Source organism: Scomber japonicus, chromosome 4 (assembly GCF_027409825.1).
Source record: "Scomber japonicus isolate fScoJap1 chromosome 4, fScoJap1.pri, whole genome shotgun sequence".
Lineage (NCBI taxonomy): Eukaryota > Metazoa > Chordata > Actinopteri > Scombriformes > Scombridae > Scomber > Scomber japonicus.
Window position 1 is genome coordinate 22,393,298 of NC_070581.1, and position 26,101 is coordinate 22,419,398.

The 26,101-nt window shown below is 42.2% G+C and overlaps 1 protein-coding gene across 1 annotated transcript in view; it reads left to right on the forward strand.

The window, feature by feature from the left end:
* plxnd1 (plexin D1) overlaps window positions 1–26,101 on the forward strand; it is a 63,715-nt gene that overhangs the window by 28,875 nt on the left and 8,739 nt on the right. The window contains exons 13-28 of the mRNA XM_053317448.1: window positions 2,018–2,163; window positions 6,500–6,605; window positions 8,018–8,157; window positions 8,654–8,833; window positions 9,252–9,336; window positions 9,503–9,772; window positions 14,627–14,776; window positions 17,685–17,799; window positions 18,507–18,614; window positions 20,271–20,383; window positions 21,425–21,529; window positions 22,695–22,825; window positions 23,732–23,930; window positions 24,070–24,216; window positions 24,366–24,522; window positions 24,881–24,984. Coding sequence (XP_053173423.1) covers window positions 2,018–2,163; window positions 6,500–6,605; window positions 8,018–8,157; window positions 8,654–8,833; window positions 9,252–9,336; window positions 9,503–9,772; window positions 14,627–14,776; window positions 17,685–17,799; window positions 18,507–18,614; window positions 20,271–20,383; window positions 21,425–21,529; window positions 22,695–22,825; window positions 23,732–23,930; window positions 24,070–24,216; window positions 24,366–24,522; window positions 24,881–24,984 — 2,256 coding nt within the window. The remainder of the gene's footprint in view (window positions 1–2,017; window positions 2,164–6,499; window positions 6,606–8,017; window positions 8,158–8,653; window positions 8,834–9,251; window positions 9,337–9,502; window positions 9,773–14,626; window positions 14,777–17,684; window positions 17,800–18,506; window positions 18,615–20,270; window positions 20,384–21,424; window positions 21,530–22,694; window positions 22,826–23,731; window positions 23,931–24,069; window positions 24,217–24,365; window positions 24,523–24,880; window positions 24,985–26,101) is intronic.

Here is a 26,101-nt window from a genome sequence, read left to right on the forward strand (position 1 = left end):
GGCTTGTCCACTATTTGAAAAAAAACACTGATTAGAGGTATTTCAGCATCCAAAACAGGAACTACTAAACATAGTTTATCCACAGCATGAAAAGAAAAAGAGAACAGAGACATAAATGGTAGGGAGAGAGGATGGAGAGCTAGTTGGACAGAGAAAGAGCTGAGGAGTGTACAGTATAGCGAGAAGCTTTTTCCTGTTTTTGTCCTCACGTCCTCCTTGATTAGTGTGATGCAGAGGAACTGGAGTGAGGCGAGGAAGATGAAAGCTCTGACCTCAAAGCAATCTACTCAGAACAAAAAAAAAGGCAAAAAGGAAACATATGGATTATATCAGTCAGGTGTGTCATATGGTACAGGTTGTATATATCTGCATGTGATATATATTCGATTTGAATACAAGTCTATGGAATAATTTAGTCCTCAAATGCATTTAATAGCGTCACCGTTCCTAGTGGAGGTTTTTCGCAGAGGCACATTCACACCCTGTGATCTCCCCTGAGGCCTGGCAGAGTTTGTGCTGTAAATCAAGACTCACAGACTTGTAAGAGGTGTAAATGAACAGCATGCCAGCTGATGTTGATGTCAATGCTCAATGGCACCGCAGAGACACCCTAGGTGCTATAAGACGCATGGTGATAATAAATAACTCTGATTACTGCTGAGCTCTGTAGAAAGGGTGGATGCTTTAGTGTGTTTGTCTGCCATGCGTTGTATGCATACGTGTTCACAAATGCATTTATGTGGTGTTTGCTCATTACATTTGTATCAAAGAATGTGGGTTTGTGTTTTTGTGCAAGAAAATATATATCTAAGCGGGCACAAGGTGGTCCACAAGTTTAATATTACCACCACAAAAACACTTGCATCATTTCCTGTGGTGTAGATCTTACAGAAATACTGTAAGTAATGGGTTAGTTTCCAGTGTTTGTTTTCACTCGATATTAAAAGTAATAGACACTCTTTCTTTACTTAACCGCCTCACCACTTTTAGCTGGGAAATATATGGTTTATTTATCTGCCTGTCACTTCTCGCGGGCATCAAATTATCCGGATGCAGAGCCAAAACTTGTCCTCTCACCTAGACCAAACAGAAGTGCTGTTTTCATTCTTGAGCTCAGTTCCTGATAGAGCCGGAGCCAGGCTAATAACACAGAGGGGTCACAGCGACCTCAGCTCAGCCAGGGGTCATTCAGAAAAGTTCAGCTAGCTATGCTACAGTGGCAAGATGATGGTAAATTGCTTCTGTCTGGTCGACGCAGATGCTATCTCTAAGGCTGTATTTCCATGGTGATTGGGGAGGTGACGGTCATCTCTTCGTCTTTCCGCGGATCCCGAATGTAAAGTTAAGAGACCAAAGGCGAGTGCTGAAATGATGCGTGAGAGTATGCCTCTGAACAACAGCAGAAATGGGACTAAGGAATTTGACATAGCAGACAGAGGAAAACAGATGAAAGAGAACAGCGCTGTGCATTAATTCCCCTGTTGAGGCTTTGCTCTCTCACAACCACCATCAGCATTCACTCACCTCTCGACACTCAGTTCCCTAAATTGCCTCCCCACTCATCCACCTTTCTGCTGTGCTCTCCACCTCGCCTCTCCAGCCCTCACTCTCTCACTCTGTCTGTCTCTTGTGGGATGTGAAGGGGGCTCTTAGGCTGCTCTTTATTTGCATGTGCTGTAGAGGATTAGAGGCTGAAGAGTCTCAGACTGGCACAGTTAAGAGTCTGCTTTGTGTGTGTGTATATACCTAAACCGTGTGTCTATTCAATTAGATCTCAGTCTTCAGCAGAAGAACACTTACACAGGCCACTTGTCCTTATCTCTCTGTGCGCCACCCTCCATGTTAACATCAGAGACAGCATCTCCATATTCTTAATTCTCTGTTCATTATCGCACATTATTAGTGGAACATTTTTTTTTAAGTAATCTACTTATGGGCTCTAATTTATTGTACATTTTACAGGATTTTCACAAGCTTTTGTTTCTCCATGTTCATTACTTCACTCTGTCTTTTTCAGATCTTCCCCCTCAGGGGTCCAGTGGAAGGAAGCACCCGGCTGACAGTACAGGGCAAGAATCTTGGTCGCAGGGCTTCAGTAGTAAAAGTCTCCATTGGGGATGTTCCTTGCGATCTTCTGCCTGAGCTCTACAATGTCTCTGTAGAGTAAGTATTACAACATATGGCTTAATTTTGATTCACATATTTCTATATATATATATATATATATATATATATATATTCTACATACGTCTACTGTATGTCAGCTGCTCCTTGAGTGTTCAGAATATTAGTGTAAACACGTTTTTCTTATTTTGATCTCCATTTTTACTCATTTAATTGTCCTATACATTAATTTAATTACACAGGTCAGTCAGTCAACTCACATGTATTAGATTATTTAAATGTAGAATACACATAGCATAAGTGTTTGGCGTCTAGGCTCTCAGTTCGTTGCTCCCCACAAGGAAACATTGATCTCGCACAGCGGGGAGTGGGTAGTGATGATGCTAATTCCCCCTTGGGAGAAGATAGGCTAGAGCCTACAGGTGGATGCTTGGAAGGAGGTGGAGCTTTTGAAATGCTGCATGAATGCCAGTGGCAGCCATAGCAGCAAGCAACAGCTCAGCTTGTGTGAGCAGTGTGGCAGCAGGTATGCAGCAAATGCGTGGGCAGAGCACTGACGACTTAAGAATGCCCATATGATAATATGGGTGCGTTGGATATATATTATAGTGAAGAGGGTATGGTATGTGAGTGAAGCGGCAACTCAAGTTGGGTTGCCTGAACTAGCTCGCTGGCGTCACTTAATTCAAAAACCCTGTGAAAATGGGCAGTAATGCTGCAGCTGGGATTGGCGAGATGATACCTGATAATTACCCGTTGTCATGGTAACTTGACATATTTTCAGGCAGGTGACAGGTCAGGTGGATGGAAGTAATGGAAGGATTTGTCACAGTTAATAAACCTACATGTACATCTCATCCCTGAACACTGTGTGAGAACAGACCTGAACCAACAAAAAAAAAAAAAAACTCAAGTCATGCAGTTCAGTGGGAGCTTATTATTTTGAATGCAAAGAGGAAGCTGTCCCACACTGGTATGCCTTATCGGCCGGCATGAAAAAATTAAAGGATGCCCTATGATAAAAAATTATGCTAAATTTAGAATACATGTTATATAGTATTTACATATAACTGAGTATATGAAAATCTGAGATTTGCTGTTGGCATGTTTTTATTGTGGCAACAAATATATAAATGAATTGAATACATTTGCAAACCTTACATTCTTTGTCCCGGATCTGATCAACCTCAAACACCCAGAAGACTGATAAAGATGAAGGAAACAGAATAAGCAATTAAAGGCGGGTCATATAAAACAGATAATATTTCCTCCATGATGGGTTTCAGTTTGTAACTGATAATCTTGAATTTAAGAAAAGCCCAAAAGTTCCCAAAGTTCCCCTCACAGATCACCTTCATCGTCTGTCAGCAGAATCTGTTTTACAAATAGACCATTCCTGTGTGGTTTGGTGTTTATGTATTCATGAGGTTAATTTTCACAAATATTATTATGCAGCACACTTCTCATTTTTAAATGACTTCGTCGCCATCCCTCCGTAACTCGGGGACCGTCACATTGTCACCATGGAGACAGCAGGACCCCGTTTTGAAACCAGCATGAGAGAGCTTGGTGGTAGTCAGTAACTCTACAATTACATCCAAACTCCCATTCAGTATCTGTAATGTTCCTTGAATGGAACTGTTTATCTGGTCGTGCTCCAATGAAGCTAATCATTGTATTAAGACCAGTTCGAGGGTGACCTGTAGGTCTTACCTGTCACTCCAGCTGCCTGACACATTCCCCCGAACCACACATGTTGAAAACAGTGAATCACATTTCACTCCATGGATGAGCTCATCTTTTGTCGTCATTCCTCATTGGCTCTTGAAACTGGTTATGACAGGAGAGCATATCCTCTTTGCTGGAAGCGGCAGTGACAAATCATAACACGTCTGACAATGTCAGCACATTTGACTCTCACACACAAACACATCTTACTGTTTTTATCTTGGACCTCCTGTTTATTATTTGATCCTATTGCAGCTCCTTAACTTAAACTGTCAGCCTTAATTTTTAACCTTATCTTAATATTAACTTAATTTAGAGAAAAATATCCAAGCCCAATTCTAACCCCTAAAGAGTAAAGACTGGACAAAATAACCCTACTTCACAAATCACTTAGATGTTCTGAAATTCAAGCTGGCACACACACACACACACACACACACACACACACACGCACACACACACACACACACACACACACACACTCACCAGCACACACACACCTGCACATGGGAGCTCATTTACCAGGGCTGTTGAGACAGGTGTCTGCTTATGTGCTGAGAGGTGAAAGTTCACATCTGTGTGCCAAAAGGAAAATGTGTGGCTCTGGTGAGAGGGTGCTCCACTCATTCTTGCTGTCAACATTTTAATGAATGACGCAGTCAGTTCAGGCACACCTCATTTACTGGAGTGCTTCTCTGAATATTTAGCACTGGTTCTCCATGCTGCCCTCTCTTATCATTTTCACGTGAGCCTTGAGTGGCCTCCGCCCCGTCTATACCGCAGACCGAGACAACACTCACATCCAAACACACCAGTACTTGATTATTGACAATCCTCATCATCTACTCAAGGCAAATGATCATAGACATCTCCAAAACTAGCCAAAATATCACCCTCTGAAACCCATAATATCTCAGCAGTGGGGCGTTGCTGGAATGTGGAGCAAGGGGCAGTCCAGGCTCTCTCTGCTCCTACTGCTTGTCCTTTGACTCTGATCACAGTGCATCAACATCAGACTTACACACACACACACGCATACACACACACACACACACACACACACACACACACACACACACACACACGCATACACACACACACACACACACACACACACACACACACACACACACACACACACACACACACACACACACACACACACACACACACACACACACATCCAGAGTTTAAATGCTTCAGGCTGGCTTCATCACAGCTTCTATCTACTGTCTGTGTCTGTCCTCTTCAAGAAATGTTGGTTTTATGTTTTCACACAGAATAATCCTTAACAGGATGGTTAAAAAGCAGATATCAAATGATTCAATGTACTGTTTTGATAACAGTTTGATTCTCAGCCTGATTCCAGTTAGGCCCAAAGCAGGTTTAGACAGATTCATGTTCCAATTTCTTATGTTGCCCTCAGGCTTGAATCTGTGAATGGTTATGTTTCATTTTGTTTGGCCTATTTTTTCTTTCTTCCTAAATCAGAGCATGTGAAATGAATAATTTTCTTCAAACAGGTGTGTGGCTGCCCTCATGGCACGTAACTGACAGAGTGTAATTTGAGTGTAACGATATTCTGTACCTGATGCCCCTGTAATTAATGAGCAGAAATCCATACCTTGCTATCAACAGATGGCTGTTACTGCAGGTTGTTTTAGAACATTTTTAACTGCCGTTCAAGCTCATAAAGAACATCCATATTTTAATTGTGCTCATTAAATGCTGCAGTGATTCAGTTGATACAGTTTTGGTTCAGTTAAAATAGAGTGCATATTGATTTGAGTAGGTAGGACGATGCCTGACATTTAAAAAACACACTCAGACACAGATTTTTTCCTGCCCAACAACCTGACCCCAACCAAGCCTGAATCTGTCCAGCCCTGCTTCATCCTTCCACATATCCTGCCAGGCCCACCTACATAAAACACAGCTCCTCCACATATGTAAATTCCCTGCAATTCCTCTGTCAATCATCCGATCACTGGCTGAGAATTTATAACTGTTGAAGCACCAGGCACCTGACTAAATAAACCGACAGAGTGTCAAGCCAGGAGGGGATCCTGTGAGGTGATAAAGGTTGTGTTGCCCCCCTCCAGTGCATTTATCCCAGTGAGGCCCCAGAACAGTAGATCCCTGCGCCTCGGTACACCACAGTGTCATTAATATGAGACGTCCCTGTAGAGCATGCACTGATGACACAAGGCTTAATCACAGCCAGGAGGCAAGAGAACAAGCCTCGGCAGCCCCTTAATCTCCTCTGTGGTTAGACACATCTGGTCTGAGGTGCTTTGAACTTTACATCTCTTAATATCTGATATCTGAATGCTTTATTGGATTCCATATGTAAATGCAATACACTTTGATAAATTAGTTAATAACCACCATTCTCCAAGATTAATTATGCGTCTTTGTTGAGCAGTCACGATCAAAATCTCTTTCTTCCTCTTTCTATATTGGCTGCATTCACTCGCTGCAATTTGAGCCGGGCAACTCCCTTTTTAAAATTAGCTTACCTAATTAAAAGAAGCTGCATTTGTGAATGTTATCTATGTTATCTATGTTGTTGACTTTATTAGCTGATCTCTGATTGTATTGTTTTGACAACCAAACAAGGAGGTCACGCTCTTTTTCAATTCCCTAGGCTGGTGTGTGTCACTGGGGCATCTGCATACGAGAGGACGGATATTGTCCGAGTGCATGTGGATCAGAGTGGGATGGGGATGTCAAAGGAAAGCTTCTCATACTTAGTGAGTATTCTCCCAATATCTACCCTCCTGCTGATCTCTGCTCTGTCCGTCTCTCCCTCCACATTCTTCTTCTTCTACTTTCTCTTGTTCCTTGTTCCCCACTGGGAAAGCCTTCCCAAGTGTGTCAGTTGAGTGTTAACAGATGCGTTTTATGATTCTGAGGAATGTGAGTGTGTGGGAATCTTCAAACGTTTATCTGAGTTGCAACTAAGCACCATTGTCATTCTGCACTCTGCTGCCAGCAAAAACAAATATGGCAATTGTTGGAATGTCCCTTTGCTCCAAATCCATCACTGGTCAAAGTGAGCTAGCCAGCATTGTGTTAATTGACCTCGACCCACACAGTCTCCCATTGGATTAAGAGCATTTAGCCTGTGGAAATACCCATGTAAGCCCTTTGTTTCTTTTTGTTTATGGACAAAGAGGTTTTCATAATTCAGTGCTGGAACAGCCCATCATTTCAGCGGCTTCTAAGAGCAGCTCTGCCTGTGAGTCATCCCTTGGAGAAATCACCCTGATCTTGAAGCCTTTCTTGATACATAAGGATGAAGGAAATCCAGAACAACAAATATAAAGCATGGCTGTTGTGGGAACCCCTCTTGGGCTTCCTTATCCAACTCTGAGGTGCTCAGTGTGAGAGAGGTTTTTACTGCAGAGCATTGAGGGGAAGATGTGGGAGAAAGGGAAACTGTTTTGGAGACAGGATATGTGCCTCTACTGCATCTCCTTCCTCGAACCTTGGGACGGAAACATCTGCCTCCTTACACCCACTCTGACACACAAACGTACAATAGGTCTCCTCCATCCGTGCACACTGAGGAAGTGAATCCTGTCAGTGAGGATAAGAGGTTTCCCTGGAGGCGAAGTTCATGGAGGGGATGGAGGGTTTGGAAAGAGCGGGGAATGCTGATGCGGGTAGCTGCACAGCTAGACAGGGATATTCATCTTTGCCTGAGGATTTTGTGTGTGTGTGTGCATATGCTGTATATGCGTGTGTGTGTGTGTGTGTGTGTGTGTGTTTGCATGTGCATATTACTGTGTGTGCATGCAGTTTTTCATGGGTATGCGTAAACATCAGTGCTTCTTTCCTGCAGTTGCTGTCCTGCAAGCCTGGGCCCAAAGGCCTGTTGGCTTCAGCAGCAGGTTAACATACTGCAGCGTGGGCTGTCTTCACAGCTTTCTTCACTAATTTACTGTTATAGTCAGCAGCTGTCTTGGCCAATCTGTGGAGAGAGATATATTTGAACCTCAAAGGATGAGGAGAAATTTGTATTTGGTGTCAGGAAAAGGATCATAGATAGCAAAAGACAGTTTGAATAAGCCTGTCTTTTCCAGTGACAGAAACTGTCAGCTGTCTTGGGATAAATATGATGTCTTGTTAGTCATGTTTTGTGTCTCTTCTTTGTATTCAGGTACCAAAACTGATGTACATTGAGCCCAGGAAGGGCTCTCGTGCTGGAGGAACCAGAGTGATCATCGGAGGTGAACACCTGGACATCGGCTCTCAGGTCAGAGTCAAGGTCAACAACACGCAGGAATGCATCATTACAGAGTGAGTATCACTTATTTTAAATTGCATGAAACCAGAGTCACTTCAAGACAAGTCAAGTCTCAAGACTTTCAGTGCAAATAGGAGCAAGTCTTCATGAGCATATTGCAAGTCAAGATACAAGTCTTCTTATCTCTGACTGCTCATTAAACGACACAACATTTGAACAACTTCCTTTTCTCCCATATTTACATAGCTGACACCAAGTGCTGCACAGACTTATGAAACATTGAGCAACATACAAAGTCAGAACTTGAGAATTGAATGAAAAAACCTTCAAGTCTCACCTTTGTTAAGCCCAAGTCAAATCTTAAGTCCCCATTTTTGTCACAAATGTCACATTCAATATCAGCAGCTGTACTTGTAACTATAGTGAAATCTGCTCAAAAATAGTGGTTGTTTGAAACATTCTGCCAAACTGCAATAAACATAACTCAGATGGAAACATTTATGGGATTGATTGAAGATGTGCATTTACAATGTTTACCTCATTTTTCAGGAAAACAGATGAAACCATTGAGTGCACCATGCCTCCAGCCTTGCAGGCAAACACTGACTCAGTAGCAGTGTGCGTGGAATTTGAAAACCTTCCCTGTCAGAGTGCCGAACTTAGTACCACATACACTTATGAGAAGAACCCCATTATCAGCTTAATCCACCCCAAAAAGAGCTACCTCAGGTAAGTAGACTGGCACACACATCACAAGCATTAAATCCAAAATGTCTTAATCATCTCAAGTTGAATGACTCTGCGGTTCCCCTCCCAGAGTCACTGACATAAGTCATTACTGTAATGTCACCCTGATATGCTGGATCTTCTCCCTATTGTGTTCTAAATAGCACAGCATGTGTGTGACAGGGCAGAGGCATGTCTTTGATGACATGTGTGCGGATTTTCACTGCAGTCGAGCTGTTTTGCATTACTATCTGTTCCCCTGTTTTGCTCTCATATTGGTGTAGTCGCTGCAGTGTTCCAATGTATTTGCATACCAGTGCGAATTTGTCACATTTTTGTCATTGCTGAGATGTGACTCTCTGTCCGGATGTGTGTGTGTGTCTGTCTATGTGTGCGTGGGGGATGGGTATTTGTTTCACAGTGGTGGCAGGACCATCACAGTGACAGGCCATGGTTTTGATCTGGTGCAGAGTGTCACCATGCAGGTGCTGGGAATTGGACAAACAGTGAGTAATATGCTGAATTGTTTCCCATTTTTCTTGGCAAAACTCAACCATGTAATCAGTCTTGTGGGAATTTCTAAAAGTGAAACAAAGTAAAATTGTGTTAAAAAAGTGTGTCATGTAGTCATAAATATAGATTGTCTCCTTGTCTTCCCCGGTCCCTCTTCAGCATTGCTCAGTGCTTTCCCAGTCGATGATCACCTGCCCGTCCCCGCCATCTAGCCAGTCCCAGCAGACCTCGGTGCAGTTCTTCCTGAATGAAGTCCTCTACACCGGAGACAGCCCCTCGTTCTCTGAGGATGAGGCAGAGGAAGAGGAGGTGGAGCCTCATAAAGGTCACTTCCCCCTGGAGTACGTGGAAGACCCTCAGTTCTTCACAGCCAACAAGGAGAAACTGATTAAACACCACCCTGGAGAGCCACTGACACTCATCATCAACGTGAGTGAGACTGCTGAGACAGGAAGTTGCGATTAGTGCTTCACTGATATGTTGATAAGACAAGCAAACATTTAACTTCATTTAGAAAATTGCGGTTTTTCAGCCAGTACACAAAATGATGAGTATACTGCTGTTTTACTGATACTGAAACTTTATCCAACTGTATTTTACACACCAAGGATCAAATTCATTAAACACAAACAAGCAGCAATAGTTTAGCACTAAGGTTAGAGTTTAAGAGCGTTGTCAAAACTTAATATTATAACTATAATATTTAGAAAGTAAACTGAAAACGTAACTTTGTATAGTATATGCAGATAGGCATGTATGTAGAAACCAGTTTGAACTAGGTTTCTCTACTGTTAAATTGTAACTATGACAGCATGAAATGTTTGCTCCATCCTGTTTACATGATGGTATAAAGGCAGACACTCTGAATGTCTCTGCCAGGGAACAACCGGCAACGCTGTTGTGTCTTTCTCTCCATGCTGCATGAAGTAAAAGAGATTCATCACGAGTCTTTGATTCTTTAGAGAATGAGTGGCTCTCAGACATAAAAGGAGAATTTCTGCGACATTACATTACTACCTCAGTATTTTGTAGATGGTGCTTTACTAAAAGAGAGAGAGAGAGAGAGAGAGAGAGAGAGAGAGGATTTAGTAAGAGATTTGTTAAGAAACTGAGCTTAATAAACGAGGTATTTGAGGAACTTGGAACTAGGTCAGATAATAATAAACAACACAACATTTTTTTAATCTTTACAAAAAACCAAAACTGATAGTCTGCAGCCATCCCTTGTGTTAAATGCTGAGATGCTCACAATAACAATGTTAACACGCTGATGTTCAGCAGTTATTATTTAACATGTTCACTATCCCAGCGTTCTTTATATGTTAGCTTGTCAACATTTGCCAATTAGCACTAAACACAGTAGTAGTTTAGTACAGTCGTGGCTGAGAGAAGGTAATTTATTTTTGCAAGTATTTGATAATAAAGTATTGAAAAAATAATATTTTTTTACCTGATAATGGTTTCTGAAAAATACACTTCACTGTACTTTTGAAGTAGGTTTTACTCAGGTCAGACAGGAGCAGCCATAACAACAATTAGCCAACATGAATCTGAAAAGAAAACCTACAAAATAGCAAGAGAAAACTATTGTGAAACTTTTTCACTCAAAGTATACAGTATAAATACCAGATCATGGCATAGTTTATCACAGCATTTCACTAAAAACACAATGTTATCCTCATAGTGAAAAGTCAGAGAATCCCCAAAGTCATCAGGATTCATTTTCTGGGGACCAAGAATGTCTGTACAACAGGCCAACATTGCCATCCATAAAGCCATACAGCTGGCATGACTAAAAATCTATGCCTACATAAAACAATTTTTTGTCAGAGACTGACAAAGGCTATTGACATTCTTGACTTTCCCAAACAAACCTCAGAACAAGTGATGGTGTTTTCCAAAGGTTGCATTCACCACTTCTGTAAACCTTGCTGCCCCCACTGTAAGCAGAAAGAGTTGAATGTTCCTTTATTCATATTCACATAAACCAGAGGCACATAAAACACATCAAAGGCCATGTCCTCTGAAACGTGTTGATATCTGTTGGGGGTCCATGGGGGGAAGGGTACAGTGGCAGCTCAGTGGGAGGTCCCATGCTCCTGTGCTCAGGCTGATCTAAGCACCTGTCTGCATGGATTCATCACTCAAGAGCTGCCGGCTGTGACACCGTATGACATGCACATGCTAACGGCATAGACAAGGAAGTTTGAATGATGTAGCTTCCTCTTTATGTGTTTTTGTGTATGTCAGGATGAGGCCCCTGCAGGAATCGCTGCCTCAGCCTGTCTACATGGGCGACTCGCCTGTTGTTTCCTGTTTTTTTTAGGAAGGTGGATTCCACGGGTGGTGGACCTGAAGGGGGGAGAGAGGCTGGCGAGAGAATGTGTGTGTTTGTTTAATAGGAGCTTGTTAGTCAGCCAGATCCTATATTAAGGACCTGAGCTGGAATGTGGGTGGGTTTTGTTTGGTTCCATCCTGTTTTGGCCTTTAGATTTCATTGTTTTGGTCTGAAGACGGAGAGTGTGAAAATGCATTACATGGGGATTATACAGTATATTTTACAATATGCTCCAACAAATTTGCATTAGTATATTACACTCTTTGTGCCTGGATGTATACAAGTATGTGTGTCTGCCTGTGTGTATGTGTGTGTGTACGTGTGTGCACGCGTGTGTGTGCTTGTGTGTGTGTGTGTGTGTGTGTGTGTGTGTGTGTGTGTGTGTGTGTGTGTGTGTGTGTGTGTCTTAGGAAGCATTTGTTGACAGAGACCTGGGGGGTGGCATCCTGCAGTAGGGACAGGACAGGGCCCTGAGGGTGTAATCAAAGCAAGGAAGCACACTGGGGATAAACACATGCACATACTTCTTCACTTGTCATTCTTTTATTAAAGGGAAATTGCAGTTTCATTCGAAGTGGCTCTTATTTTTCGTATTTTTCTCTGACATCCCTATTGGTAATAATAACATTGTACTCACCCAGGTAATTGCAGAGATTTAGGAGTCAGACAATCAGATGTTGTAAATAAACCCTCAGGTAGGCCACTCATGTGGAAGAGAAAACAAAGGCACAGTTAAATTATTACTTAAACTGTAGTAAACATCAGGCACAATTTACTTACGGTTTGGTTTTCCCTACGGGCCTGCAAATAACAATTAATTGTATTGTTTCTTTTATTATTATTATTATTATTACTATTACTATTATTATTATTATTAGTAGTAGTATTGATATTAGTATTATTTTGATGATAAAATAATACTATTTTTTCTTTCAGAAAATGCTGAAAAATCCCAAACCCCAATATGTAAACTAAAACATTGTGTGTCCACTACCCAAATATATTCAGTTCACTGTCATAGAAAACTGAAAATATTCACATTTAAGAAAAGGGAACTAGAACAAAAAAAAAAAAGAAGTGGACTCCAAACAGTTAATCTATTGTCAAAGTAGTTGGCACTTTATTTTGATACCCAAAGCACTTCATAGTGAAGGGGGGAAACTCACTTCAATCACCACTGATGTGTAGCACCCTCCTTGGTGTTGCACATCAGCCATTTTGAGCCAGAACGCTCACCACACATCAGATTGAGGTGTGGAGGGAGGGAACCATTGAGCCAATTGCACTGAGGGATTATTAGGTGGCCAGATGGAAAGAACCAGGTTGGGAATTTTGCCAGGACAACAGGGAACTCTGTACTCTTTGCGAAATGCCATGGGATCTTTAATGACCACAGTGAGTCAAGACCTCAGTTTAATATCTCATGGATATCATCTTCTACTTCACACTGTCCTCGTTACTGTCCTGGGGAATTGGGACTTATTAGCATTTATTAGGACCAGAGGGAAGACTGCCGCCTACTGGCCCACCAACACCACTTCCAGCAGCAGCCAAGTTTGTGCTTGGAGGTCTTCCATCCAAGTACTAACCAAGCCCACACCTGCTCAGCTTGAGTTATTCAGCAGGAACAGGGTTGCTGCTGAAATAAATTATTAATCGACTAATGGTTACAGCTCTAGTTTTGCTTATAATAGAGTGTGATGTAGCAATCACTTTCAAGAGTACTATGTTATTATAGCTGATAAAAAAGCTATAAAAATAAGTTGTACGTTGTAATAAACTTAACTAAAATGTTCCTATAGTATTTAATAGTGAACTTCCAGAGAGTTGCAAAAGACACCACATTTAAATTGAACTGCCCCCAAACCACTACATTTTGGTTTCATTACACCCACATCTTTTGGGAAGTGGTGGCCTGAAGGTTAGAGAAGCGAACTTATGACTGGAGGGGATGAATCTGGGTCGGAAAGTGAAAAAGCAGCACTTGCCCCTCCATCATCGCCACCACTGAGTTGCCCTTGAGCAAGGCCCTTTACCCCACCTGCTCCAGTGGGGTTGCTCAGTGGTCGAAAGATCAGATTGTGGTTGTACTGGGCAGCTTCCAGGTATGAATATGTGTAACTGTGTGAATGTGATCAGGGTATTCCCGAAAAAGAGAGCACTGCTAAAGGTTAAAGGTTAAAAAATGTTTTAATAATCTTTTAAACTTCATGCTCTCTGTTCATAACGCAGTTATGTCTGTTATCTATATGTTATAAATCAGTGCCTTCCAAACCCAAGGTGAGACATGACATCAGTATAATATCATCAGGGTTATTTTTTCAGACAGTTGTTGCTGTGTTGTACCCCTTTAATAAAACTAGAATTTAGCAGTCAGAGGCGGGTCTTGGATGGAGACAGGACAGAGGTTGAGCGATTAAGTGAAATGACCGTGCAGTTTATTCCAGAAGGCTCTTGTAGAGGCCCTGAGAAAGTTATTCTGGGCAGAGGCAGGAATGACTGTCAGTGGGTTTGTTTGTAGAAACTTCTCTGGCCATTTGAGAGAGGCGGCGGGAATGTTTGCTGCTATAAGCTGAACTCTAGCCCAAACTGATGAGTTTTCTGCTGGCTTCCTCTGTGTGACAGCTGCATGACAGGCCTGCCCCAGCTCGGTTTCTAAGTTTGTGTGTGTGTGTGAGTGTGTCTGCGTGTGTGTCTGTGTGTGTGTGTGAGTGTGTCTGTGTGTGTGTGTGTGTGTGTGTCTGTCTATCTGTCTGTCTGTCTGTCTGTCTGTCTGTCTGTCTGTCTGTCTGTGCGTGCGTGTGTGTGCGCGTGTGTATGTCTGCACATGTGTCGGTGAAGCTACTGTGGTCTTTATGAATGTTATCTGTGTCTGTTCAAACCATGCCCCTGTGGTCTCTAACCACTGACTGACCAACGGTTGTTTTTGTTCTTCTCTGGCACAGAAAGGGCCGAGCGATCTGGAACTGGTGCCGGAAGAATACTCAGTGATGATTGGCTCCTATCCTTGTAACATCAGCTTCCATAACGACCAGCTGTTTCACTGCACCATCAACGGACTGCTGAGCTCTAGCGAAGGAGAGCTGCCTGTCACTGTAAGTGTGCAAGCATTTAAAGCATTACAGTAAAATACAAACACACACACAACCTCGTCTTAAAAATATTGCTTGATAGACCCTGATAATGTAAGGATATCACCCATCTGTCAAACCATCTGTGATGTTCGTTGATCTGCATAGGTCCATGAACAGTCAGTGGTATGTGTGTGTGTGTCTCTCTTTATGCATTATGAATGGTTTGTAGTCTCTGAGCATGTCGCTATGAATCAGCAGTCAGTGGGGGTGGTGAGCTGTCACTTGGTGCCACAATGCCAAAGTAGAACAGTGAAATGTTTACCACTTCTCCTTTATCTCCTATATCCTTTATCAGTCCGCCTGTCATCACCGACACAATTACCTATCACACAGACACTGTCTACTCACATGATCTCTATCCTCACTCGTGTTTTTGTTTTGTCTCCGAGCTCTTTCCATTACAATTAAAGGTCTTAATCACGACGTATTGTAGTCGCGCCCTGTGCAGTCCTGATAAATCCAGACACTCTCATTCCTCTGCCCATGTGTTGGGCCATTCTGGCCTCTTTTGATAGGGCTTTATTAAGGGGGAAAGGCATTCATCTATATTTAAATATGAGCCAGACTGTGAGTGGTTTGCTGAAATAGCTCAGAAACATATGTTAGTCTCTCTGTCTGTTGGTTGAGTTGTACTGTAACAACAGTTTTCCCATAACACTCATGACACAGAAATAGAAGAAATCTCTCTGTCTCTTCTTGTGTACCTGTGGCTCGCTCTAGCACCCCCCTTGCCTCTCATCCACCCACTGTCTCTCAGGATGTCTGAGAATAAACACAGGCAATTAGCAAAGACATAAAGGCAGGGCAAGGGTCAAATGAAATGTCATAACACAAATGGGTGGGCTGCCTGCATCTCCTTTCTGCACGTTAGCAGTGAGGATGATTTGTGTGCACATTCGACAGGGGCATAAATACAGAGTGCACGTATATTTTCTTTTGTGTCGGCACATTTGAATAAATGCATACATGTTTGGCTTATGCATAGCTCATGGCCATTTATGTTTCTTCACTTACTTTCGGTGGCTGATCTATTTTTACATGCCTCTGTTTTACTTGGCTCAGACGTGGAGCTGAGCTGCAGAAGTGGATGTGGGGAAGCAGTGTTTTTGTACCCAGAGCAAAACCTAGAACAATGGCATTTTCCCTTCCATTACACCAGGCCTGGATGTTGCAGTCTCTAGGAGAAGGCCTTATCTAGCTGGTCTGGGTAAATAATTGCCTGGACCAGAAAGAGAAAGATGGAAGGAGCCCAGTGAGCCAGTTTTCCCTCTCACAGTAACACCAGTGTAAGAGGGATTTGGTGTGAGGATTGGAGGCTTTTTTATCTAAGGCTCTTTTTTTTATGAAATATGTTCGGATTGGGTGAGGAGAGGGAAGGATGTGAGGAGGGACCACATAGACCCTGCTGACTAATCAGAAGGCAGAAGTGAAAGTCCTTTTCTTGTCACATCTGGGTTACTCTGAACCGGGTGACTCCTCCAGCTCGTTGCAGCGAGAGACCATTTTTCAAAATCTGCGTTGTGTAATTTTTTTTCTGTGTCTCTGCACCTTTGTTCATGAAGATGTATGTGTGTGTTCATATGTACATGTGTGCAGGCATCACACAATTTTGTTCTCATTAATAATTGCCCACGTTAAACTGCATGGATGGATTTTTACAAGATATTACAAGGAACACTTAATGCACTTTAGTGTCTGTCCTCATTACTGCCCTGTCTGTCTCTGCCTCAGCCTCTGTCCTTATCTATTTCTCCCTCAATTTCAAATTTACTTAAATGGCACAACCATTATTAAGCACAGCGTCAACATAGCCATTATACAAGATTCATAGAAGAATCTTTAAGAAAAAGAGACAACAGAAGGTCCTGTTTAACACCAACCTGTCATTTTTTGTTAAGTATTCAGGGCTTTACAACCATGCTTCCTTCAGCTGAGGACTATTGCTAAAATTAAATAATTTATATCCTGAGAAGGACTTCCATGCATTTATTTCCCCTCTCTCGGACTACTATAATTCTCTCTACTCCAGCTTAAACATTAAATCGGCTCCTCACATCCAGCCCATCCAAAATGCTGCCTCTAGGCTTTGAACAAACCCAAGGAAAACAGACACAGCACTCCCTTTCCTGCACCTTTGCACATCCTTGGAGTAAACTGGTAACTTGGGACTCACAAGAAATATATTCTGAACATGGGACGTAACATCTTTATTTGTGTGATCCCTTTCTCTCCAAAGCAGGTCAGATTGTAATATTCATGAAACACAAATGGCTCCTGCTGTATAAGGCATCTGTCATCTGTCAGCGTCTGGTACAAATCTTAATTACAACCATATAGCCTCATGAAAAATGTTTTGTTTTAGTTACATATAGCAGAACTTACATAGCTCTCTTAGGCTCTGCGTTAGGTACAGTAAGGTAGCTTCAATGGACTTCCTGAAGAAAATAGGCTTTGTTATTTGATTTAGTGACTTTTATTGCTCATTTTGATGATTTAAGGCTATATTAAGATGTCCTTAATTTCTTATGACTTCTTCTGGTTGGATGATTATATACTTCAGTTATGTTTTTGAAGGGTACCATATTTGTGGCAAATTATACCTGTAATGGTTAGGAGGAGTTTTTTGTTAACAATGTGTAATATTTCATGTTTTTTTCAGACAAATGTCTTTTCAGTTCATGTGGGCTGAACACAAATAAACTACTACTACTATGATAAAAGAAAAACAAATTATTGATGATTGGATATACTGTACTTTAGCAGTGGAATGTAAAAGTGACAGCAAAAAATAAAGAAAATAGGGGAGGTAGATTTTCAAAAGGAACTCTGGACAGTATCACATGTTGTTGTTCTTTCTTCCTCTTTGTAGGTGCAACTGGGGAACTTTCGTCACACCATAGCCAAAGTACAGCTGGGTGGCAGTGAGCTGGCCATCGTGGTTTCCATTGTGGTGTGCTGTGTGCTGCTGTTGCTGTGCACTGTGGGTAAGTTGTGCACAAATGCTTACCAGCAGATGATGGATGTATGCCTGCTGTAGCGATGGATGCTCCAGATGTGGAACAGATAAAAGGAATTTGGGGGTCATAGTTTCCCGCATTTGCTTCATCTCTCTTCAGTAGTGAGAGCACAAAGACTTCACTGTTCCCCTTCACTCTCTGCTCTGTCCATGTACTTACAGCACGTGTGTGTGTGTCTGTCTGTCTGTCTATCTGTGGGTGTACTGTACTCTGTAATCTGTGTGTGCGTGCGGGACAGGTGTACAGGTGGGAATCTGTGCCAGTAGTGGATTTTCACACACTTTCCTGCTTTGAATCTGTGCTCAGATATTCACAAATCCTATTAGACTTTTTGGATTTGACAAAACTGTTGAAATAATCTGTGTGCAGATTTTATTTACACATTCTTATCACATTTGATCACATTCAGATACATTCCGGCACATATCCTTCACAGGCTCACAGGGGATGATATACAACAATTTCCGAACGCTATTTCATAACCACAGAATCTTTTAGACACACTTTTGATGTCATTGATCATGTTCTAATATAATAGAGGACATCAGTGGGTTTGAAACATACAGTATATAAACTGCATCTCTCTCTCTCTCTCTCTCTCTCTCTCTCTCTCTCTCTCTCTCTCTCTCTCTCTCTCTCTCTCTCTCTCTCTCTCTCTCTTTTGTCTTTCTCAGCTCTTGTGGTGTACTGCACAAAGAGCCGAAGGGCAGAACGCTACTGGCAGAAAACTCTACTGCAAATGGAGGAGATGGAGTCCCAGATCAGAGAGGAGATACGTAAAGGTGTGTTTACACAGGAACGCGTACAAGCACAGACGCACACCCTCAACTTTGTACAAGCTCTGTGATCAAAGTTGCTCAGACCTCAAATGATGTTTTGTGTCGATTGACATGAAAAAGGAGCTTGTGGGAAGACAGAAATATCGACCACATACATTTGTGTGTTTGTGCGTATTTGTGTATGCGTGTGTGCAAAATGCGTTTGTTTGACTTTTTTTTCTAGTTTGAAGTAGGAGGGTAATACAACTGTTGACAGATTTGTGCCTAGTAAGCGTGACTCATAAACCACAGTGTCTGACAAATGATCAGTCACACACAGACACAGTGAGCAGCGACATTGCCTCTGCTGTGTCTATTCTATAGGCCTGTGTGTGTGTGTGTGCTCTGTGTCTGTCTGTGTATGTATGTGTGTGTGTGTGTCTAGGGCATTAGAGTAAAGCCGTGTGAAGGCCACTCCGTGTCTGAGTGCCCAGATTTATGGTGTGGAGATGGGGAGGATGGATAGAGAAAGAGAAATGGAGGGAGGAAGCGATAGGAGCGGGAGTCAGGGCCACGAGTCCGAGAAGCAGCAGAGGCGTGGGAGGGAGAGGGGGAGAGGAGGAGAGGTTATTTAGTCAAAGGACGAGGATAGATGTGTGACCGAGTTCAGGGTGTGTGTGCATGAAGCGAGAGATAGTTCTGCTGAGATGCAGGATGTGATAAAAGCAGAAGAGAAGGAGGAGTAAAGGAAGATGGGAAATTGACATATTCCAGGTTACAGAATTGGGAGGGTTTTGGTATTTGTCTGAAAACAAGGTAGAGGGGAGGTTTGGTATTCGGGCCTTCTGCATCTAATCAGGAGTTGACAGTGTGAACTGACTGGTGGTTTAGAGGACACTTTAGTGAGCAAGAAGATAAATAACCTGGAGGAGTAATGAAATATGTTTTACGCTTTACATCCCTCAGGTGTAGTATTCCCTCCGTTCTACACAAACACAGTCTAAAGAAACTGGCATTGTAACCCAAATACGTCTTTCATCCTGGGACAGGAAGAGCTCTTCAATAAAGAGATCTCTAGCATCTCATTAGAGGAGAACATTATCCTGTCCTAGAAAATTCTATCCAATAAAGTGGCTACAATAAGCTCAATATTAGCATGCATATTCAACACTGTGTCTGGACACGCTGATACTGTTTCTGCAGCATGTAAACCTCAGCCTGTACACATGTTTTGGATGAGGGCCTCAGAATGGATTTGGCTGCTCTGATTGTCACTTGGTAAATATTTGCCTGCATGCCATGCTGGACTGCACGATCTGGCAAAGGGGGAGAGAGAGAGGAGGAGGAAAAAGATCAGAGGATCAGTGTTTGCTTGTAGCATTTTGAATATTTAGTATTTAACCAAAACATGACACTAGATTTTGGAAAATGAATGATACAATTCTTTGTCCAATCAAAAATGTCTTCCTCTGAAATCAGACAAGTTCTTGCAGATGCTGCAGCAGCCAAGAGAATTTCATGCTTATTGCATTAGCCCGCGAATAGATTTCTGACTCATTTTGTGCAGCAACAAATCAAGCTTGCAGAGCCAGAAACAGGAAAAAAATGTGGATTAAAAACAGTCCCAATACTCAAGACCTTTTGGGTTTTTCTGTTTGTTTATTGTTTGTGTCCTTTCAGGCTTTGCTGAGCTGCAGACGGATATGACAGACCTGACCAAGGAGCTGAATCGCAGCCAGGGTATCCCATTTTTGGAGTACAAACAGTTTGTCACACGCACGTTCTTCCCCAAGGTGAGAAACTCTATTTTTCTGCGCTATCTGATCTCGACTGGCAGACTAACAATACCATTTTTCTCAATGGGGTTTTAATATATTTCCTTTCTCATTTCCCACTGCTTGTAATATGCAGTATAAAAATTCACCTTGGGACTTTTAAACATACAGTAGACTTCTAACGTTAAGTGTAGCGTAGTTTGGCACCCTGGAGGAGAGTTAATGTGATCTCTATAGGTAAGCATTTTTCGATGTGTGATCCACACTGAAGGTAGACTGTGGGTCTGTCTGTGGGTGGGTGTTTTTCCACCAATACAGACAGACTCAACTCAGCACGCTTTGTCTTCCAACCACAGGCATGGTCTTTCAAGGAGACAGAACAATGACGGGCACTGAGACAGGGAAACTTTCCCCCTGATTTCTCAAAACTCACTCGTTCCCCCAGCTCACACACCCGCGCAGTTTTGCAAGTATACAGGGTCTTGCGCAATGACAGCCGTGCTGGTTTGTTGCAGTGGATACTGGACACTGTTTTCGGTTGTGAAGGAAGTGAGGGGGGGAGTATGTTGAAAAGCTGCATGTAGAGAAACATAAATTTAAGTGTTGCTGCTTCGGTATCATTTCTCCATAGTTTTCTTAGACAGCAAATAGACTACTTGAGACCCTTTATGCTGAGGTTTTTTTCACAAGAGCTTCTGGTTCTCTTAGATTACGCACACACACAAAATAGTTTTAGACACAGACTTAGACACAGAATACAAGCCAAATGTAGCTGTCCTGACATGACAGACTGAGTTGAAAGGCTGCCTCTTGGCTCTGGGTCAGTTTGTCTCTAAAGCTATTAAGGCTCGTGATGTTTTGTGTCACGGTGTCATGTTCCCTTTTCATGGTCAGTCAGGGCCTATTCAGGGCCTCAATAAGAAATTCTGCCCTTTGGTTCCAGTCTGCAAAGTCTCAACGCCAGTTCTTTTTGTTTTTCATGTCTATCTATCTTCCTGTGTTTATGACTAGAAGTGACTTTGTATTACAGTTTTCTGTGTGCGTTTATGTGTGTTTCAGATGTGCTCTGATTATGAGAAGAGTCTGGTCCAACCCGTCTATGAAAATGATGGTCTGGGACCTCGAGCTCTGCCAGAGACCCACCCACTGCTACAGGACTGGAAGGTGAGGGGTTAAGCCTTTAGGATGTGCTTTTTTCTGCCAGAGTGCCTTGATTTGGGTACTTGTTCACTCCTTTGTTTCTCAAGTGGGTCACAGTGAAGCTTATTAAAGTTCCATTGTGAGATCGTTGTTGATGAGGAGTAAAAAAAAGCATATTGCGCATTTTTATGTTTGTGTGCTTGTAAGTATGTGTGCGTTTAGCGTGTTTGTACACTGTATGCTCTTGTTCGTGCACATGAATACTAATGTCATTCATTGGTTTCCAGTGACAGCCACAAAAAAGGCTCAGCTAGTCAAACAATGCACTGCCCACCAAGTTGATGGCAGGTTGTTGACACACTTCCTACTGTCTCTTGGACAACCGAACAGTATGCTTTTCATGGAAATCCATTTCTGCTTGTGTGTGTGTGTGTGTGTGTGTGTGTGTGTGTGTGTGTGTGTGTGTGCGTGTGTGCGTGCGTGCGTGCGTGTGTGTTTGTGCGTGTGTGTGTTTGCGTAATGGAGGGGCGGAAAGCAGTGACAAATTTAAAGATAGTGGGAGAGAAAGCGTGCACTTTCACACACATACTTGTTGGAAAGCATACTGGAAGTGAAAGGATGTGTGCTTGTGTGTTGTGCGCACGTTGGAAAGAGAGAAAGTAACGATTGGAGCGCTAGTTTTGGGTCGGCAGCCGGGGGAGCCTGTCTAACGGTGATGAAGTGCCTTGGATCCACATTGTCTTCCCAGGAAGTGTTTTCCAGGTCACAGCAAGTAAATCTCACAGGCGGGCATTTATCTTAATGGACGCCCCTGCTCTCCTTCTGTCAGGCTGCAAACCACACCATATGGCTGCAGTCCAGAGGGAAGACTTCATCACACTGCTGCTTAGTCGCACCCATAGATAGACCATACTCATTAAGTCGACTCGGCACATTCAGAGACAATCACACACAGTCAGCGACCGGAGCTGGAGATACAGATAGTGTAGAGAAAACCAGAGGGGAGGAAGATGCATGAGGAAGAAGCAGAAGAAAGAGCTCTGATAGAAAGATGAAGTGTTTACTAGATGGGTCACTTGAGACAAGAGGTGGTGAAATAGATTTGGGAGGGCACAGCAGGTATGTAATGCAGTTTAGGTGAAGTCACTCAGAGAAATAATTTAATTTTCATTCCCCCCTCTGTCATCAGGCCACCAACAACACGAGGCCTAACGTAGAGGAGGGCATCACTCTGTTCTCCACTCTGCTCAATAACAAGCACTTCCTGATCACATTTGTCCACGCCTTGGAACAGCAGAAGGACTTTGCTGTACGAGACAGGTAACTATATCAAGTGTTGCATGTTTGGCAGTTAAAGGAGGAACACAGAACACATCTATCTTGATTGAATTTAGGCTATTCAATAAAATAAAAAAAAATAATTGACTAGATTCAGTGCAATTAATGACAAGAAAAATAAATTACCCCAGTACCTTGTATGCAATCTGATCAGTCCAGTAATACATTTTATATTGATTCAGCTCTGTGGTCATTAAGCAGAAGTGTTGTATTTTATTTTACTCCATTCCTACATATATGTAAACGAGGTGGACACATTATCAGAAACACCTTTCAATACAACAGCAGCACTTAACAACCAAAGTAGTAGTTTCAACCAAAACTAAAATGAGATTTTGTAAACATGTTAGTTTTTAGCTGCTGTTGTATTGCATTGCCTTGTGTGTTGTCTCTATTTTTCAGAGAGTTTCAAAGAGGAGATTCTTTAGTCATCATACTATCTCCTGTAGCTGTTGCTCACAGAAAAACAATGGCTTAACTGTTCAGGAAAATGGTGGTCTGTAAATACTTGGTCTTCTATCAGTGAAGCTGTTTTTGTCCTAGTGTCCTAAAACTAGACAGTCATCGTGGAGAATCAAAGAAACATTCCAGAGGCAAGACCACATCCCTGGGACTGACTGATGTAGCCTCTTTCTAGTGGATTAAAGGGGCTTTGTTTGGGAAATCCCCAACACTTCTGGACTTACTCACCCAGACACTCCCTGCATTAGATCAGGCCTTTATTTAACTCTGCTGTCTCAGGTGCTTTGGGGAAGAATAATCTTTGTTGTTGTTCCCATAATGTAGTTATTTTTAAATCTCCACTGGCCACACACTGACAGGCCATGTTTGCAACAGCATGTTTTTGCTCATCTGTCTCCTCTGCTAATCTGTCTTCTCACCGTTTAGATGCAGCCTGGCATCACTGCTCACCATCGCCCTCCATGGTAAGCTTGAGTACTACACCAGCATCATGAAAGATCTGCTTGTGGACCTGATTGACGCCTCAGCTTCCAAGAATCCCAAATTGATGCTGCGCCGCACTGAGTCTGTTGTGGAGAAAATGCTGACCAACTGGATGTCTATCTGCATGTACAGCTACCTCAAGGTGGGGATGGAAATGAAGAAGGCTCAGTAAAGTTATGAGAAAGCCATTGCAGACTTTTGCAAGGTTGTTTATCAGAAAACACAATCAAAATTTCTTGGTTTGCTGATATTTGACTCCACCACTCTTCCGCATTCTTCAGGAAACAGTGGGTGAGCCTTTCTTTCTGCTGCTGTGTGCAATCAAGCAGCAGATCAACAAGGGCTCCATAGACGCCATCACAGGAAAGGCTCGCTACACCCTCAACGAGGAGTGGCTGCTTCGTGAGAACATTGAGGCCAAGCCACAGGTCTGATCTTTAACATCCACAGTCTTGATTTCTAGAGCTCAGGGGGCAATGTTAGACTTACAAGTTGACTGCCAGATGAGTTATGAGTCATTCGTGAGTCATGCTTATGTTTTTAACACTAAATTTTTATTGCTCTGTCTTGTTTGCAGAACATGAACGTGTCTTTCCAGGGCTGTGGCATGGACTCGCTGTCCGTCAGGGTCATGAATACAGACACAATCTGCCAGGTGAAGGAAAAAATCATAGAGGCCTTTTATAAAAACCTGCCATTCTCCCAGTGGCCCCGAGCAGAGGATGTAGACCTGGGTAAGAGCACATTTTCTCTGATTATTTTCATCCTCTCTCCCTCCCCAACCCTCTGAGATATAGTAATCTTCTTTGCAAAAGGTCAGTTCTTCTCATGAAGCTCCGCTAACCTGGGGCTGCAATATAATAAATGACAGAATGCATTGAGGAGAGTGTACAGTAATAATCACAAAGAGTTATTGCTTTCAAAAGCTGTGGAGCCTGCAGAGCTGATTTGATTAATGGCCCAGGAATATTTCCACAGGTCGTGACACAGGGAGTTAGAGCACGGCTGCCCTCTGTCTCACATATTCTTTTCCAAATTTAGGATGAAATTCTCTAATATCCCCTCCCCCCACACCATCTTTCCCTCCCACAGAGTGGTTCGACTCTGGTAGCAACAGTAAGCTTCTGCAGGACCTGGATAACTCTTCAGTGATGGAGGATGGCCGAAAGAAACTCAACACAGTTTTCCATTACCTGGTATGTGTGTGTACACTATGTGTGTTTGTGTGACAGCATTGTGGTGGGTGTGGTCCCAGTGTCCCTGTATGTTCCTGATATTGTAATAGCAACAGAGGGGATGTTGAAGGTGAGAACTCACTCTAAATGGTGTCACTGGCTGCCCATGGGTGGGGGGATACTCTGTATTCTTGGCAGCTGTACATTGTAGGTTTGTGTCTGCAGCTTATTTCTCTTAATGTACAGGTGATTTACTGCAGTGTAGCTGTGGCAGAGCTTCTGCATTCACATTGCTGTTATGCATATTCTGCATTTAGACATACGCTACACATGCATATGTTTATGTCACTATTGCAGTACTTAGGTAAGATTTTATAAGAAATTACTATTGTTGTTTATCAACTGTTACTGAATAACTATGATAATATACATGGTTTATGTACATATATCACAACATATTAATACTTAACTGAAAAAATCCCTTCCAGACATATAAAACACACTCTGAAGTTGTTTGTCCATAAAGAAGTTATATAAGTTAAAATTATTGAAAACTATACTTTTTAGTATTCCACCTCCCTCATCAAAAAGTCCACAATCTATGAATATGCAAATATTGTGAATTTGAAGTTAACTAGTTTCCATGTTGCACGTGTTGTTTGCATACTGGACCATGATTGACTCCAAACTAGTCATGTCACAAATCATGCTTGTACTATAGGTACACAACTTTCCTCATCAGATGGATGTGAAAACAGTCTTCTAGTGTCAAACTTAAACATACAGTACAAGTCAAATAACACTATGCAAAACATTCAATGGAACAAGACTTTAATGACTTGACATGTTGCATTCATTGTCAAATACTAAGTAGATGATCAAGTCATGGATTTTATACTATAAAATATCCATGTGTGCAGCTCTTTATATTAGACCCTAACCCTAACCCTTAAAAAGTAGTATCTGATGTTTACAGTACTTTATTATTCATTAGTTAATATACTCTGTAATAATTCATTATCATTTATCACAATTAGCCAGTAATCACTCACATCTAATAGATGTGCTTTAATAAACATGGCATCATAATAATATGCATACACACACATTCATTATTAGATATGCATTGATTAAAATA